Here is a 17,675-nt window from a genome sequence, read left to right as displayed (position 1 = left end):
ATGAATTGAATATTCCATGCCGGCGGCACGGTGGCGCAGTGGGTAGCGCTGCTGCCTCGCAGTTGGGAGATCTGGGGACCTGGGTTCGATTCCCGGGTCCTCCCTGCGTGGAGTTTGCATGTTCTCCCCGTGTCTGCGTGGGTTTCCTCCGGGCGCTCCGGTTTCCTCCCACAGTCCAAAGACATGCAGGTTAGGTGGATTGGCGATTCTAAATTGGCCCTAGTGTGTGCTTGGTGTGTGAGTGTGTTTGTGTGTGTCCTGCGGTGGGTTGGCACCCTGCCCAGGATTGGTTCCCTGCCTTGTGCCCTGTGTTGGCTGGGATTGGCTCCAGCAGACCCCCGTGACCCTGTGTTCGGATTCAGCGGGCTGGAAACTGGATGGATGGATGGATATTCCATGCAGCAATTTGGTGAGTTTCACACTCACTGAGAATATACTTATGGAAATACATTTTTCATGAAATTACTCTGAGCTTTTGTAAGTGAAAAAGAGTAATTTGGAAACTTAATGTGATTTGCATATAGACAGATGAAAGAATCAATGACTCAGTGACATCTTAGAGGTCTAGGTAAGGATTTTAATCTCCTCCACTGTATAAAGTAGAAGGGATGCCAGAGTGACTAAAGCTTTCAATATTTTTTCAATAGAAAGAAAGAAAGAAAGAAAGAAAGAAAGAAAGAAAGAAAGAAAGAAAGAAAGAAAGAAAGAAAGAAAGAAAGAAAGTCTTAAACTTATGATAGGATCTGCTCAATATTCACTCCTTGGAAGTTTTCTTATTTTATTAATTCAACATTTACAAACTCTGAACATTTTAATATTTAAAAGTACTGTACAATGAAAGAATGAATTTTGAGTTTAGCTGATTTTGGTGGGATTTAATAAAGGTATCTTTGATTTGTAAAATGTGGTAATACACACTGTAGTAAAAAGCACACCTTTAGACTATAATTGACCTACCAAGGAAAATTTCCACCATCTTTTAACATGTTAAAGTTTTGTGTAAACCTTTTGTGAGTATAATTTAAGAAAAGTTGCAGGATGGAAGGAGGGGCCACAATAACAAAAAAGCAACTAAATGGTGAAATATATATGTTACATACAATATTTAAATAAAAAAATATCTTTTTATTCATACCTTTTTTTAGATGGTAAATATAAATGGCCAACACAGGGTGCAGATAAAAGTGTTGCAAGTGTAACTATTGTCAGAACCTGAATTGCAATATGTCAGACAGCATCCTGGAATCAATGTCCATTTTTATGGGTCCCAGAAGACATTCCATATTGATAAATAATGGAAGGATACCCTGAAGTATGAAGTACGTTTCCAGAACTAGAGAGGTTATAGGTTTCAGAAGCGGATAGGTGTCTCCTATCTAACCTTTGTAATGTACAAGTGTCCTGGCCTGACCCTTTAAGGCAAATATGGCATTCAGGATTGCAAGGACACCTGGGGTCACTGAAGTGAGTTCTAGGAGGAAGGCCACAGGAGTTGCCAGGGCAAATCCTGAACACAGAAGTGATTTTCAGACCTGCCCCAGAAATAGTCTCTGGCCAGAGGCTTAAAGACCCTGTAGACTGTTGACTATTTGAACCAAGAGTCAGGAGTGAAGTAGTTGGCAGCGGCTTACCAGGCAGAGGAAGAGTGGCCAGTGTGATAGAAGGAGAACAAAGAGAAGGTTGGAAGTAGTGCTTTGGTTTTGGTGTATTTTTATAGTTGGGAGTGAAGTAGCCACCTACCTGGCTACGTGGGGATCCTGTGTATTCTGTTAGGACTTGAGAACCATCATTGTTTTGTGTTTTATTAATACACCTTCTGTATTACCTATCTCTATATGTTTATTTATGTTAATGAAAGAGTTTTTCTTTTTAGGGTATTTCCGGGACATCTCAGGGGAGTCCTCCTACAGAGCACAGAATGTAAAGTGCATGATGTATGTACTTAATGCTAATGGCCTATAAAGATTTCATAGACTAAGATGGCTGGGAATCCTTCCATAAATATTCTGCATACCAAACAGTAAAGGGTAAATCATTGTCTTTTTTTCCTAAATACTGAGAAGAACAAGGTATTAAAATAGTGAAGCGTTTGAACAGCACAGCTGGAGGCTGTGTGTAAACTGAGTGGCATCTTTTATTTGGGGCACCTCTTCTAGCCACGTAGCTGACAGTTTAAATCACTGACAACATTTTATGGCCAGAGTGTTATTTAAGGCAGGTAGGTAGGATCAGTACTACCAACAGATGGAGCAATTTAGGTGACTCTGAGCAAGGCAATTCAGTGGAAGTCCAAAACGTCAGTATGAATGTATTAGGAATAGCAACTCTTCTAAATTGTTAAACATGAATGGTAAACATGCATTACATAACTAGCCAACAGCAAGGCATATGAAATTGTAGAACCAATAATACAAGAAGAGCAGTGTTTCAATACTAACGGATATTGACGCATTGTTGCTGATTAGGTGCACTCCTTTCAATGTAGAATAATATCCCATAACACAAGCCTAGACAGGTCCTGGAACAGCTTCTTTCAGGACTTCTTCAGCCATCAGATTTCAATTCAATGACAGGAAGACATGAAATGAGGTATTCAAAATAGAGATCCTCCACCGGTTCATTTATTATAATAAATGTGTGTTGATATGTTTGAAAATCCCTGTGCCACTCTTTTGATAGCTTATTGAGTCAACATGGCAATGTATTCAGGCTGCTTTGAGGAAAAATGGAGGAGCAATGTGGTAGGTGGTAGATGTAATTAACTGATCATTCATTCAGTGGGTGTGGGCAGATACACTACACTCATAGGCACTAACATTATATAGTGAAAGAATAGGCAACCATAAGTACTAAGGGATATCAGTCTATCTTTACAACATCTTCTTGTTATAGTTTTTCAGACCCTGCTATGCATCAGAGAAAATGGAAGTTTGAGCTGGCATTATCTTTGTCAAGATTGTGAAATTACTGCTCTACATCTGTAGTTTTGGTAGTATAGTGTCTCAGCATGGTCTATCATAGTTACTAGTGTATTTCTCTGCTCCCTAGTATAGAATGAGTTTATGTATAATTGCTGACAATGTACCTGAAAATGTGCAATAGGGAAGTTAAAATGTAACAGTTATGTGTTTGACCACAAAATGTACAATGTACAATTTATTCAAAGTAAAATGTTTCCTTAAATGTCCTTAAATTCAGTATGCTATTTTTTCCTGTACCAAGAGTGGATATCAGTAATGATTCACTCTTGAAACACTGGAATTAGGGTGCCATTCCTAGAGCAAGGTATTTTTTTAAACATATCTGTCTTTATATCAGTTTTTCTTGAAGTATATCAGGATCTCCTCTCATAGACCAAAATATAAAAGTTTGTCTGACTGACAACTTTAGGTCTGCTATGCTGGGTTTGTAAGTATGCCCTGTGATGGACTGGCACCCGCTTCTGGTAGATTCCTGCTTTTCCAAGGATGCTGCTGAAATTAAGTGGGTGCACCAAAAGGAGAGACAGTTGCAGATAATAATCAGTATTACAGAATAATACAATTTGGGAAAATCACTTTAATTTTGTTTTACTTTATGTCAATGAAAACATTCATTTTGCTGCAAGAGGTGGTAACATACTTTCTGCTGTATGGGATTTAAGGTTGGAGGTGACAAGCCAAACAACGAAAATATATGAACTTCAGAAAAACCGGTGAAAGCACAATCATATTCTTAAATAACGAAATATTCTGATCTAAACTTAATTAAGACTTTAGTTTAAAAAAGGTGTATCTGATGGTGTTTAAGACATCACTAGAATGTAATGCTTAGCACTGCTGCCTCACTGCTCCACAAGAATGGATTGACATCCAGGTTTGTTTCCTTTTTCTAGATGTCTGTGCATGTTTTTCTACAGGGACCCTGATTTTTATTTTATCTTCAAAAAAGACAAATGCCTATTAGGGGTGCAGTTGACTTTAACTGGTCTGTTACAGTATGCAAGTCTGCATTTGTACATTAGTGTGCAATACAAAAGACTCATTGCCCAGGATTGGCAGTATACCTGTCAGTATGGTTTTGACAAAGCATGGTTGGTTGCACCAGGCCTGAGTAAAATATCTGATTGTTTGATTGCTAATTTGCCACAGTTGTAAACTGTAAACAGGAAATTGACAGTTGTAGTAGGATAGTAAATCTCTGAAAGAAAAAAGGCCAGTCTAATCTAATACATGCAAGAGATGAAATCTAATACAGGCAATACAAAATTATATATAAAGGAGATATGGCAAAGGCTAATAAACATTGAATGCAAACATTAATAGATGGGTTTTAACTTTATGTTACTATTTAGAAAAGTGTATCCCTAATATTCTAAGGAATTTTTACGGCAGCAGGTCTCATGTGGAGTTATGGGGAACAAATAAAGTTAAGGAGAACAAATAAAGTTTACAGCAGCAGGTTTCATGTGGAGTTACGGAGGACAAATAAAGCTGAGTTTAAAGTTAAAACTGATATTGTTTTAGCTACTTAATTCTACAAACCAGAATTTTTGGACAGCGAAATTTAATAACTGAAGGGCTGTTAAAGTTTGGCGTGTTATTATTTCTTCTCACAAAAAAGCACAAGTGACCACTGTTGCCCATAATCCAACATCTGCAGTATTTAATATTAAGTTGACGTTTCCTGCCATCAAGTGGTCTCCTAAACTTTGGCTAAGTATAAGCCTCAAATTTCAATCAGTTCTTAGGTGCCCATTTTTGTCCAACATGTGCTGTAAGTAAAACTGTGTTTAGTGGCATTTATTAAAACTAAATGATATGGTGATTGGTAATCAATAAACAAACTCCCTAAAGCTGTTTAAAAACTGAGTGATAATGATATCCACCTGTCTCAGACTGAAATGCTTATCTTGTTGTTCAATAAGGTAGACAAAAATGTATGAAATACAGCAAGGCACACAATAGGTTTTTCGGACTTTTAGATGTTGTATTGATAAAACAGAAGCCTGTCTATGCTTAGCATAACTTAGCATAACTTGCTCCTCTTTTCAGACTTTATATATGCATATACTCTATTTGGTTTAACAGTTTCCATTGCTCCAGACTGCTACATCCAAAATTCTGAATTATGAGAACCAAATTGTGCATGTCAGTATGTCAGAGTTTCATCTGCATACTAGGACACAGAAAGAACATGCAAACTCCATGCATGGAGGACCCAGGACATGAAGCCTGGTCTCCATACTGTGAGGCAGCAATGCTACAACTGCACCACTATACTATACTATACTATACTATACTATACTATACTATACTATACTATACTATACTATAAATGGACAATAGGTACATTAATAATAGGTAATACATTGAAATAGATAGTAATAAATAAATAATAATAACAACTAATAATAAAAACAACAGTAATAATAAATGTTCTGCTTATAGATAAACTACTAGGAGCAGATCTGAGGGCAGTGCAGAATCACAGAGTTCAAAGTCTGGACTGCTAAGGGGTAGAAGCTGTTGTAGAACCTGTCAGAAATAAGTTGGATGCTATGATACCTTCTGCCAGATGAAAGTAGGACAAAGAGACCATAGGAAGGGTTAAATTCTCTGGAATTTGTGGATGCAGTGCTTAATAAAGATGTCATTAATGGAAGGTAGACCAGTCCCAATGATCTTTTCTGCTATATGTAGTATCCGTCGTAGGCCCCTGCAGTCAGAGACACTGCAGTCCTCATACCAGAAGGTGATGGTGCCCCTGTAGAATGTGGTGAAAATGTGAGGAGGTTTGCTTGCCTTCCTCTTCTGCAAATTAAAATGGAGGTGCTGCAGCAACTTCTTGGCTATTGAGGTGATGCTAATTGGCCAAGTAAGGTCAACTGCCAGGTGCACACCAAGGAATTTGGTGTTCTTGACCAATTTCTCTACAGAGCCATTGATGTGCAGTGGGGTGAACACAGAATTGGTCTTTCTGAAGTCAACAATCATCTCTTTCATCTTATCCCAGACTTGTAATGCTGCCAAGATAAACTTAAAGTCCTGGTGATGTTTAAATTTAGTAGATGTATGGATGGATACTTCAAAGTCAAAGCCAAAGTGAACTTTATTGTCATCTCACCATATACAAGTATACAGATAGACGAAATTGCAAAGCTCAGGGTCCACAGTGTAAGAACATGATGTGCAAATAATAAATTAAAAATAGAATTAAAATTTAGATTTAAAAATTAAAAACACAAACAAGACAAGACATTGTGCAAAGACAGGACAAAGAAGTAGCAGCAATATTGATGTGTAAGATATGTAATATAATAAATAAATAAATAATAAATAATAGATATAGATAATACAGAAATTATCAGTGTATGATAATAGTTGTTTAAGACATGTGTAAACAATGACAGGTCAGAATGTTTCACAGCAGAAGGGTAACAAGAGTGTCAAAATACTTAAAGGTCAGTATGAGATTTACAGTTCTTTTCTACATGCACGCTCATCTTTGCAGGAAAGTGGCTCTCATGTATAAAAGTTCTGTTTTTTGAGGTAGTTGAGGCAGTGTGGAAGGTCCCAGGGGGCAGCCTGGTGTTAAGGAGTCTAACAGCTTGGGGGTAAACACTCTCCTGTAGCCTGGCAGATCTGGCTTTGATGCTGCAGTATCTTCTCTTGGATGGCAGAAGTGTGAAAAGTCCATGTGAGGGGTGTAAGGGGTCCTGCACAATGCTGCAGGTCTTGTGGACACTGCGTTTGTAAAATATGTCCTGTAGTGAAAGGAGAGGCACCCCAGTAATGTTCTCTGCTGTCTTCACTATCCTTTGTAGGCGCATACCAGACAGTGATACAGCTGGTCAGAACACTCTCAATGGTGTCTCTGTAGAACATGGTGAGGATGGAAGGGGGAAGACTTGCTCGCTTCAGTCGCTTCAGGAAGTGTAGTGCTGGGCTTTCTTGATTAGTGATGAGGTGTTATGTGTCCACGTAAGTTCCTCAGTTATGTGCACACCGAGGAACTTGGTACTCCTAACAGTCTCCACATCTAAACCGTTGATGCTGAGTGGGATGTAGGCAGGACGTGATTTTCTGAAGTCCACAATTATCTCTTTTGACTTGTTGACATTGAGAGATAGATTGTTGTCTTCACACCATGCAGACAACTGTTCCACCTCATCTCTGTATGCTGTTTCATCATCCCCGCTTATCAGTCCCAGCACCGTCGCATCATCCGCAAACTTGATGATGTGGTTGGTGTTGTGCGTGGCTATGCAGTCGTGAGTCAGCAGGGTGAACAGCAATGGACTAAGCACGCAGCCCTGCGGTGCTCCAGTGCTCAGTGTGATGATGCTGGAAGTGTTGTAGCCCATCCGAACTGACTGGGGCCTCTCCGTCAAGAAGTCCAGGATCCAATTGCAGAGGGTGGTGTTCAGGCACAACCTGCTCAGTTTTACAACCAGCTTTTGAGGGATGATTGTGTTGAAGGCAGAGCTAAAGTCTATCTATCTATCTATCTATCTATCTATCTATCTATCTATCTATCTATCTATCTATCTATCTATCTATCTATCTATCTATCTATCTATCTATCTATCTATCTATCTATCTATCTATCTATCTATCTATCTATACTTCAATCAAATGATGCAACAAAAGATTTCTAATAGAATGAATTGTTGGTGCAAAGGCAAAACTACAAATGAACCCGCTGTATTTGATCTGAAAATGCAGCATCTGTGAAGCATTTTATTGCTTGATAAACATATTTTGTCACACTTAAAAATTAAATAAATTGAAATATCCCTATATATTGAAATGTCTGTTTTTCCTTTTACAATTGAAAAAAAAAAACTGGATACAAACACTAATGTAATAGGTAGATGTCAGATTTGGAACAAAATTCCCTGAAACAAGTAAATAATGTAATGACCTTACTCTACCTTGATTTAATTGCTTCCATAAGGAAATACCGCTAATAAAAATACCACAGGCGCCCAAATAAAACAGTGGGCAACATACGCCAGCCGTAAATTCTGGGATCAGATTTAGTAATTACCACCTAATTCAATAACTACGATTCCAATGCAAAGTTGCTCCTGTGACCATAAACCTTACTATTGTGCTCGGAAGGGGCATTGCTCTCTAAACACTCAGAATAAAAGCATGCTTTTCTGCTACATGAAGGAGTCACCATCTGGTTGAATTTAATCTTCGTAGAAAACGATGCCATGGGGCACAAGGGACGTAAGTAAACAACGATCAGGTTACCGAGTTTATGTGTTTTTTGACTTGGGACATCTCCACTGTTCTGAATTTTTTTTTTCACCTAATTACATAGAAAGGGAGAATTGTTGCTAATTAGGTGGACTTTTCCTGCCAAGAATAAAGTATGATGAGCCACATGCCAATCAGCAGTAGTTGCCGATGGATGATTGTTTTAATGTGCTTGTACTTCTATTCCTGCTCCTCCCCAGCATCTCTGATCTTCTGCAACATACAATTTGTTTCAAAAGATTTGCTTAATGTATAAGTAGAGTGTTTACAGAAAGAGAAAAATGAAAGACAACACACTTTTTTTTGCATACCATACTGGCAATATTATTTCATTAAAGTGCAAAACTGATTTGCAAAGAATTTTACTGTTCAATGTAATTTTCAACACATAATGACATTTTTTGCAGGACAAAATATAACAATATTCTATTCCTTATTTATCCTTCCCAAGAGATCCGAAAGTTTGCAGTCACTTCCACAATTTATTTGCTCTTGGCATATAATTCACTTACATTTGCGTAACTGAATTTTTTGTTTTATTTAGAATCACATTTCATGTTATGTAAGCCAATGGAAATGGTAGACTAATTTCAAATGTGATAGCTATCTTATTGCTTTAGTTGTTGGCTGTCTATACAAAACATAATCTCTGTTACATCCTGTGTATTGTAAATCAGTGTAAAATTGAATTTTCTAATTTTTAGAAAAAAATTAAGTGACATACTTACTTACACAGGACAAAAAAATTGCTTGGTACGGATATAAGAGTTGTTTGAAAATAAAAGACAAGAGTAATTCAATTATTAATTAACATTGTTCAGTGTTTTGGTGAATCACTATATAGTTTTTTAAATATGTGCATTTGTCATTATATCACATACCAAATTGTCAGACACTTTGCTTCTTATGTGTAAAGGGGGGCCACACAAGATTTTATTTTAGTTTTTTGCTGAGGTGCCCTCTCTGTGGAGTTTGTATGGTCTCCACCTATGCATATGGTTTTTCTCATGATAAGTCAGTTTCCTCCTGCAGCCCAAAGACATGCAATTAATATGACTGGTTACTCTAAATTGGCCCAATGCAGTAATGCAGTAACCCTGTCATACGTTGATATCCTATTCAGAACTGGCTCCTCTACAGTCTGGTTGGCTAACCTCTTGTGCTGAGATAAACCAAAGAAAGTGAGTATAGAAAATTAATACTTATCCCTCTATATATAAAATCCAACATCTGTCTGTCTATCAACTTTTCACGAGAGAACTACTTAACGAATTTAGATTGGGTTTTTTTCTATAATTTTCTTGAACATTCAGGTTGATTTTGCGACTTCTCTCATTGCACTAACAATCATAGTTTGCTTGCAGGAGTGATATTCATGCTAATCCGAGACAGAGGCTGTGGGCCGAGGGGAGAGGGAAGCGTGACGTCAGGAGTGGGGAGGCAGGGCCCTCCTCACTGTCCTATTCCACTACTACACAGGTGGAGCCGCAGGAATGGCTAGTCTATATAAAAAAACAATCTTTATTTTTATAAAGCATGATCCAATAGTGAACACCATGCTAATGTGCTTAACAAGTACACTGGTATTGCACACTTTTAAATTTATAGTTTAAAATTGGAAAAAAAGCGGGTGAAGTAACTCACTCCAAGGTTAACAGTGAGTAAAATGAAATTAACAGTAGAATAAAGGGCATATAGATATTTATTTTCTTTAGAACTGTGAAGAGCAATAAAGCAAAACATCAATAACGTTTGGGGCACCATGGACTAACCCAGTTAAGGAGGAGTGAAGAAATCATCCAGGATTTTATTAGAACTTCGGCAGGGTTGACACAGATGTGTCTTTTTCCTGTGCCTGGTTCAACATGACGATGCCTTACTACTGCAGGGTTGTTTAAGTGGCTGGAGGAATGGGGGAGGCGGGACTTTGATGACGTCAGACTTCATCTGACCAGACAAGGTCCACTTGGCCAAGGGCGTAAGTAAAGAATAGTTAGCTGATGTGCAACCCTCAACTCCCTCACCATGCACCTTGTAAACCAGAACACACATTCTTCACAAATGATGTAACACAACATAAATAAACACATGCAATAACAAGTATACACATTGTCACAATAACATTGTAAATCTTAATATTTATGTTTTACTTGATGGCATCATTGAGCATCACCACTTTAGAACTGGTTGCTCACTAGGAGATGTGTCTCATATGCATATATGTCTGTGATGTCAAAGTATGTTGTTACTAACTGTCACCACTTCATTCTAAATAAAGGAAAGTTTGGTCAGCTAGGGAAAACTACTTTACTTTCTCAAGTAATTTCAGTTTGGTTTAGGCTTTTTGCCTATTTTGTGATTACGAGTTTGTTTAGCCCTTGTATTTTGATCACTTGCTTTTTTAATGTCTGTAATCCTAACATTTTTGAGAACTCTCTTTTCAATTACCTGTAAAATATCTCCACCACTCATTGCCTGAATTGTAGAAACTTCATCTTCCTTGTTATTAAGGATCTTATTGTGACACATTTATAAACTTAATATCTATCCCATAACCCTGATTGATTTAAATAAGTTGAAGAATAATTTTCTATACAGTATGTATAGCATTAATATACAGTATCTACACACGTATCTATCAATCAATCAATCAATTATGGCTTCTTGTGGGCTCTAAGTAAATCAAGAGATGAGGCTCCAAAAGAGATTCTTTAAATTCTACTGCCTGGTAGTGTTTTTAAATACACAGTAAGCAAGGTAACAGCATCATTATCTAAGAAATCTGCAAGTATGTATTTTGAAGTCCATTGTGGGTTGCCTTGAGCAGCCTCTCAGGAAGCGTTGCATCTCTTGAAAATGATAGCAATACTTTCTTTATCTTCATCATTCCTCCTTTTATAACACTCCCACATAAGCTTTTAAATATAAGGAGTGATTTCTGAGCTTCCTACCTGATATTCTTTGGCCATTGTGGCCCCCCATATCTTGGATTCTGCACTTCTGGTTACTTCCTAACAATAAAGCAAAGCATGCTCTGAGGCAGTTCTCGGCTCCCCTTTTAGTGGTCCTCCCTGTCTATCTATCTATCTATCTATCTATCTATCTATCTATCTATCTATCTATCTATCTATCTATCTATCTATCTATCTATCTATCTATCTATCTATCTATCTATCTATCTATCTATCTATCTATCTATCTATCTATCTATCTATCTATCTATCTATCTATCTATCTATCTATCTATCTATCTATCTATCTATCTGTGTTTACTAAATGCAAGCCTCTATACGTGAGACCACCAGCAAAATGTCTAAACCACATGGCTTATGTTACAATTGTTATTAATCCTGGATAGACAAGTAAGACTTGGAAAAATTCTGAGCAATCTGTTTTAGCATTCAGCTGTATCTTTTTTATCAGTAAATGCTGTGTGTTTGTGTCAGATTATTTGTATTGCAACTGCTTTTGCGTGAATAAATGGCTCTTGTGCAGAATTCTTATCCACAATAATAGCCTGCCTTATTTTTTTAGTAACTAAAATTAGTTTGCATTCTTACAATGCAAGCTTCAGTGTTAAATGTTTGTTCATCCACTGTAACCTTTTCCAAAGGCCTTGCTGATGCACTCTACAAACTCCTTGCCTGTTGCAGTGCCCTGACTTAACTGTATGGCTTGTCTTTGGCTATGCCTCTTGTTTACTTTTGCATAGCAGCTTCATTAGTCTGCCAGTCATCCATTCAGCCGTAACATTGCTCGTATTTTAGAAGATTCTAAATAACATGAATCCTGCTGTAATGAATGTCTTAAGCATCACTTGCTTTGCCACGCCTTCCCATTACCTTAGTTTACCCTCAAGAGCCTAACTCACAGCAAGGAATGGAAATCACCATCTCAGAAGTGAAGAAATGGCACAATTACATCACCCTTTGTGGCTCACAATTAATCAAATGACACTTTTTAAATACCTATTAGCTTTGGAATACATAAGATAACATTTTACGCATAACAATTAAACAATAACATCAATGTTGTCTGAACTATAACATATAAGAGACTCTTATTATCAATTAAACAAGAACTGAGTTTTCATTATTTAATGTGCATCAATTCAATTATTTTTTAATAATCAGAATGATAAATGTGATGTCAATTCACATATCAATAAAAAAATTAATGTGACAATTAATTTCCCCTCTAATTCAATTTTCTTCATCAACACAGCAGTGGTTAATGCTACTCCTCCCATCCCATCAGCACTGCATTTGGATTTGTAAAATATGTGCATTTTTCCAATGTTCACGCCCATTTTATATGTGCATTGCCTGTTCTTCCAGTAACATGCGCATTACAGTCACTGGTTGACTGCTGTGTAACCGAGTGTAAGTGTGTGTGTGGATCCTGCCATGGACTGATACCACCTCCAAGATTTGCACTTGATGCTCCTGGGAAGTAAGATTTGAAGTGTTTTGACACTGAATTGAGTGTTCTAGGATGCTGATTACAAATACCCAGCCATTGACCATCTTTGTAGCAACCAGCGCTGATCAAGAAGCTGCCCTGAACACAAAAGTAAAACCAAGTCAATTGCCTGAAAGTTTTTCAGTCTTCCTGACACCACATCAGTGTGAATGTGAGAAGAAACCCTTGCAAAATCCACCGATCAGATTAAAAGTGTTTAACATATTTGCACATTTGGAAAATTAAAAAAATATATATGATAAGGTATCACCATTTGGCTGCACACAACTTGAACTGGTTTATTGTTATTTATATTATTTGATTAATGTTATGTGTATTGCTAGGATGGTGAAATCAAAGCCAAAGTCAGTCAACACTGTTTTCCAGACAAAACAAAATCAAAGTATTGCATATAGTTATCACAACATTGAAGGTTGGGGGCTAGATTTAAACTGGTATGTAGTGGTTCAAAATGTGATTATATGAACAATTTATTGGGTTTATATATGGCTGGATGTCCAGGAGTTCCCCAGGACATTGAACAAAATAGGACGAAGAAATATACTCTGCAGGTAGTATTGAGCGAACCACTTAACTGCTGAGTGCTTCAAGACATATAACACTAATAAACATGCTTAAACTACTTTGTGGTCAAGGGGTAAAGCCTCCCCAAAAACATCAAAAAGAAGAAGATCATTTCAAACTTGGGCCTATTCAGGCGACACCCATTACACTGGATTACATTGGAATTACAATTACAATTACAATGGGTTACATTAAAGTTCATTCAGAGTTACTAACTGACCCCATCACAACTGTTTTATGTATGTGGGAAGAAAACTGGACTACCTGGGTAAGAACCCACTTAGTCATGGCAAACTCCACACAGACAATGCCAGAATGAGGCATTCAAATTCAGAATGAGGTATACATGAGGCAGTGGTGCTAGCACCTGCTTCAAATGCAGATATCTATAAGGATTTTCTTTTGATTTTTTTAAAGTATTAATTAAATAAATATTCTTTATAATAAATATACACTTTAACAAAAGTAAATATACATATTAGGTTAGTGTTTATCTCGCAAACCGTTGCCAAAGACAATATTAGAAGCAATTTGTCAGACACAGCCTCACTTAGCTTAATCTGACAGCATCTTTCTGGGCAGGGAAACTTGATTTGTAGAGAATACCACTCCGTAACACAGAGAAAAAAAAAAAAGCAACCGAAAAGTTATGAAAAGTTTCATCAGTTCACTATTTTACTTTCTAATAAGAAGTGAGGCAGGAGCTAAATCAGGCTTTCTCCTTGTGAAACCACAATCTGTGCTGATAAACATATGTCGATAATCAGAAAAAGTGAAGACATGAGCTATATCGTATGTTTTTCTGTCACATTCTTATTTATTGTCATTTGATAGTCCTGCACACCTGCTTGAATAAATTTGTCTGTGGAATGTTTAAATGGCAAGGACTGGCTAGCCTGCTGGCTTGGCGCTGTCACAACTGTACACACAGATGGATTTGTTTATTTGCTGCAGTGTTAATTTCCTCCTCTCCACTGCCATTAAGAATATCTCTTGTAAATAGATAGATAGATAGATAGATAGATAGATAGATAGATAGATAGATAGATAGATAGATAGATAGATAGATAGATAGATAGATAGATAGATAGATAGATAGATAGATAGATAGATAGATAGATAGATAGATAGATAGATAGATACTTTATTAATCCCAAGGGGAAATTCATATGATTTTCCATCTAACAAACCCACTTATTCAAGTTCAAGGACACTGACAACAAATGGGCACATGATTCAATCCCAAGATTATGAAGGTGTAAAGTAACTGTGAGGAAGCAGTGTTAACAACAGCTACCACTGTGCCAGGCTAGATATGATTATGTTTGACTTCATAAACTGACTAATGCTTTTCAATGTGGTATATTCAGAGCTGGCAAAATGCCACACTTTTTTAGTGATTAGCCCTCTACCTCCCTGTTCCATGGGCATGAGTTTGATTCATTGCCTGGTCAGTATTTGTGTGTAGTTTACATTGCTCTCACCAAATGTACAGGTGTTTTTTCTAAGATAATAAACACATGAATGATGTTAGAAATTACATAGTGAATTCTGTGCATACATACTGGAATAAATATCTATACAAAAAAGACATTACAATTTTATGGAGTCTGTGTCCGAGTACCGCTTATTTTGTCAGTAGCATTTTCAGTGCATTTTACAAGAGTGAGTTACATTTTGATAATTACATGTGATTTTTGGCATTGTTTTTGAGTGGCATCACTGCCAAAATTATTTGAGAGTGAAAGCAACAGGAATTTTGTTTTTTAAAGAATAGAATTTTGTCCTTGCAATGATGTGTAGAGAAGGGCCATGAAACATCACTGATTTTAAGGTTTGATTGACATTTTTGCCAGGGGGAACAGGGAGTACTGAAATGGATACAACACCTTTCAGCAAACCAACGAAGAAAAGCAATACTTTTAGTTGAGTTCCAAGTCATTGACTAAACTATGCATGTTCCCTTTTTGGAAGGGAAGGAGGTGTGCCTCGTGATTGGCTGGTTAGCATTGACTACTCCCATTGGCCAGAAGAACAAAGTGCTGCCCTTGTCTTGCTGCTGCTTTCACTCTCAAATAACTTTGGCAGTGATACCGCACAAGAACATGGCCAAAAATCACATGACCACAAAACACTTGCCAAGTGCATCACTCACACTCAAAATGTAACTGTACAAATATGCTTGAAATGTAACTTGTGCTTGTGAAATGTGCTTAAAATGTAATTTGCACTTGTAAAATGTGCTCAAGATGTTAAATTTTGTAGCTTACAAAAATAGCCATACTCGGACATGGATTTTTGGCAGTAGTCTAAATCCATACAATTTTTACTCCATTCATCTGTGCAAAACTGCTCAAGATCTGTCAGGGATCAGGAGATGAGGGAACTCAGGATGATGAATCCATGAAGCATGGTCAGTAAACATGTCTGTCTATGTACAGTGTATTTAAAGTGATATACTACATGGGAATTATGGAATATGGTAACTGCATATGTTAAGCGAAAAATCAAGTAAAAAAGTATTTTCGTGCAGAAAAAATGTAAAAAATTGTTAAACACATCACCAAAATTGTATTTGATCTCTTGCCTTACATTACTTTCACATACATTATTAATATGTAATTAAAGTAAATTAAAAGCAAAACTGAAAGGAAAAGAGAATTCAAAATAATCTAAGCGGATACATGTGTGAAACTAACTTACAGATAAAACCCACTTCTGGATGTACAGGATAAGTGCAGTGGTGTTAAAAGAGAGCAATCATTCAGCATTAATCAGTCATGCAAAAAGCTGCTAAAAGAAGAATTGACAATTATCCTTTTAGAGCAGAGATATGTTGCATTTTTAATATGCTTTGCCCCACAAGACTAAAGTGTCCTTTGTTTTGTCTTCTTTTTCTTTGTATTCTATAGGTGTATCCCTGTAGCAATGATAAGGAATGCAGCATTGGAAGCTTTTGCCACAGTCCTCAGAAGGGTCCCACGAGATGCTTGGCTTGTAGGAGAAAGAAGAAACGTTGCAACAGAAACAGCATGTGCTGCCCAGGAAATCACTGCAGCAATGGTATTCATTCTGTTCTCAAGTTTGACTTAAGCGTTGATAAAAAATGCTATTGTTGCTATTGTTATCTTTCGTTTAGTGTTTCAATGGGATACTCTACTAATACTTTATTCAAAGTACCCCTCAGATTCTCAGGAATTTTGTTTGAATGGCTATTCCAAAAGCAAATGCTCATTAATTCTAGAGTCACTAGGTGACTTTGTGAGAAGAGTTGGCTTCCTGGCAGAGAGGTAATGCAGCTCCCCTCAAAAATAACAGAAGTGAGAGTCTGCGATAACTGGGGCAGGGCAGGCAAGTAAGTAATGCAGACTCCACCCCCATATCGTTTAGTCTGGTACAACAAATAAGATTTTCTTTAGTTCCTTTATATAATCTTTGCAAGTGAGGTGCAGTATTTATATGTTCCTCGTATTTAGATGCACGTCCTCACAATGCACCTCAGGAATGCTTAACCTTTACACCTCATTGCTCTCCTCTGGTGACCTTTTGTCTTAGTTAATGTTGTTATTGTTATATTGATAGTTTGTTCTGTCTGCTTCTAGGATGGACTGCTGCACTCAGTTTCTTATTTTATAGCTTAAAGTTATAGTTCCCTCAACATGGAATAAATTACCTTGATCATTTTGTTGTTGTTGTTGTTGTTGGACAAGAACCTCAAAGTGTACACAATATATTTCAGCTTTGTGCCCCAAAGCATAGGATCATGAAAATAAAACAAAATCTCTGCACAGCACCACAAAAGCAAAGATATGACATTTAAAAAGAATATTAATAAACTAGTTTATTTTGAATTTAAAAAGACATTCCATTTCCCTTCTTGAAAAAAGTCACAGCCTCCATTGTGGGAGAAGGGGAACCTGTAGTTTTTGTGGCCATGGTTTTGAAGAGTCCTCTTTAAGCACATGCTATAACTTTCTTTTAAAATTAAAAATATCATCATTATATCCACTCAAACTAAATTTTAAATCTGTTCTAATGGCAGTGAAGAAGAAAAATGCAATTACGCAATGATGTTACTTCATTATTTTGTATTATACAGTATTATGATGTACTGTATATACTGTATTGATTATTCAGAAATTTTATTACACAGGACAACTAAAATGTTTCCTGTTGTAAAAGGCGCTATATATGTGCCCGACCCGACACAGACTGACACGGAGGCATGTGTAAAAGATTTATTTTTTCTTCAGCTGAGGTCCACGTCTTCCCCATATCCCTCAGCCCTAACACAGCACAAGCACACCAAAATAACTAAAGCAAAGTATACACTATAATACTCTCTTTTTCCTCCACCACTCCTCCCAGGCAACCTCGTCC

The 17,675-nt window shown here is 37.0% G+C and overlaps 1 protein-coding gene across 1 annotated transcript in view; it reads left to right on the top strand.

The window, feature by feature from the left end:
• The window catches only part of dkk2 (dickkopf WNT signaling pathway inhibitor 2), a 99,726-nt gene that overhangs the window by 41,308 nt on the left and 40,743 nt on the right, over positions 1-17,675 (top strand). Inside the window, exon 2 of the mRNA XM_028805202.2 lies at positions 16,208-16,358. Coding sequence (XP_028661035.1) covers positions 16,208-16,358 — 151 coding nt within the window. The remainder of the gene's footprint in view (positions 1-16,207; positions 16,359-17,675) is intronic.

Source organism: Erpetoichthys calabaricus, chromosome 7 (assembly GCF_900747795.2).
Source record: "Erpetoichthys calabaricus chromosome 7, fErpCal1.3, whole genome shotgun sequence".
Taxonomy (NCBI): domain Eukaryota; kingdom Metazoa; phylum Chordata; class Cladistia; order Polypteriformes; family Polypteridae; genus Erpetoichthys; species Erpetoichthys calabaricus.
This window is presented reverse-complemented; position numbering and strand designations above follow the sequence as displayed.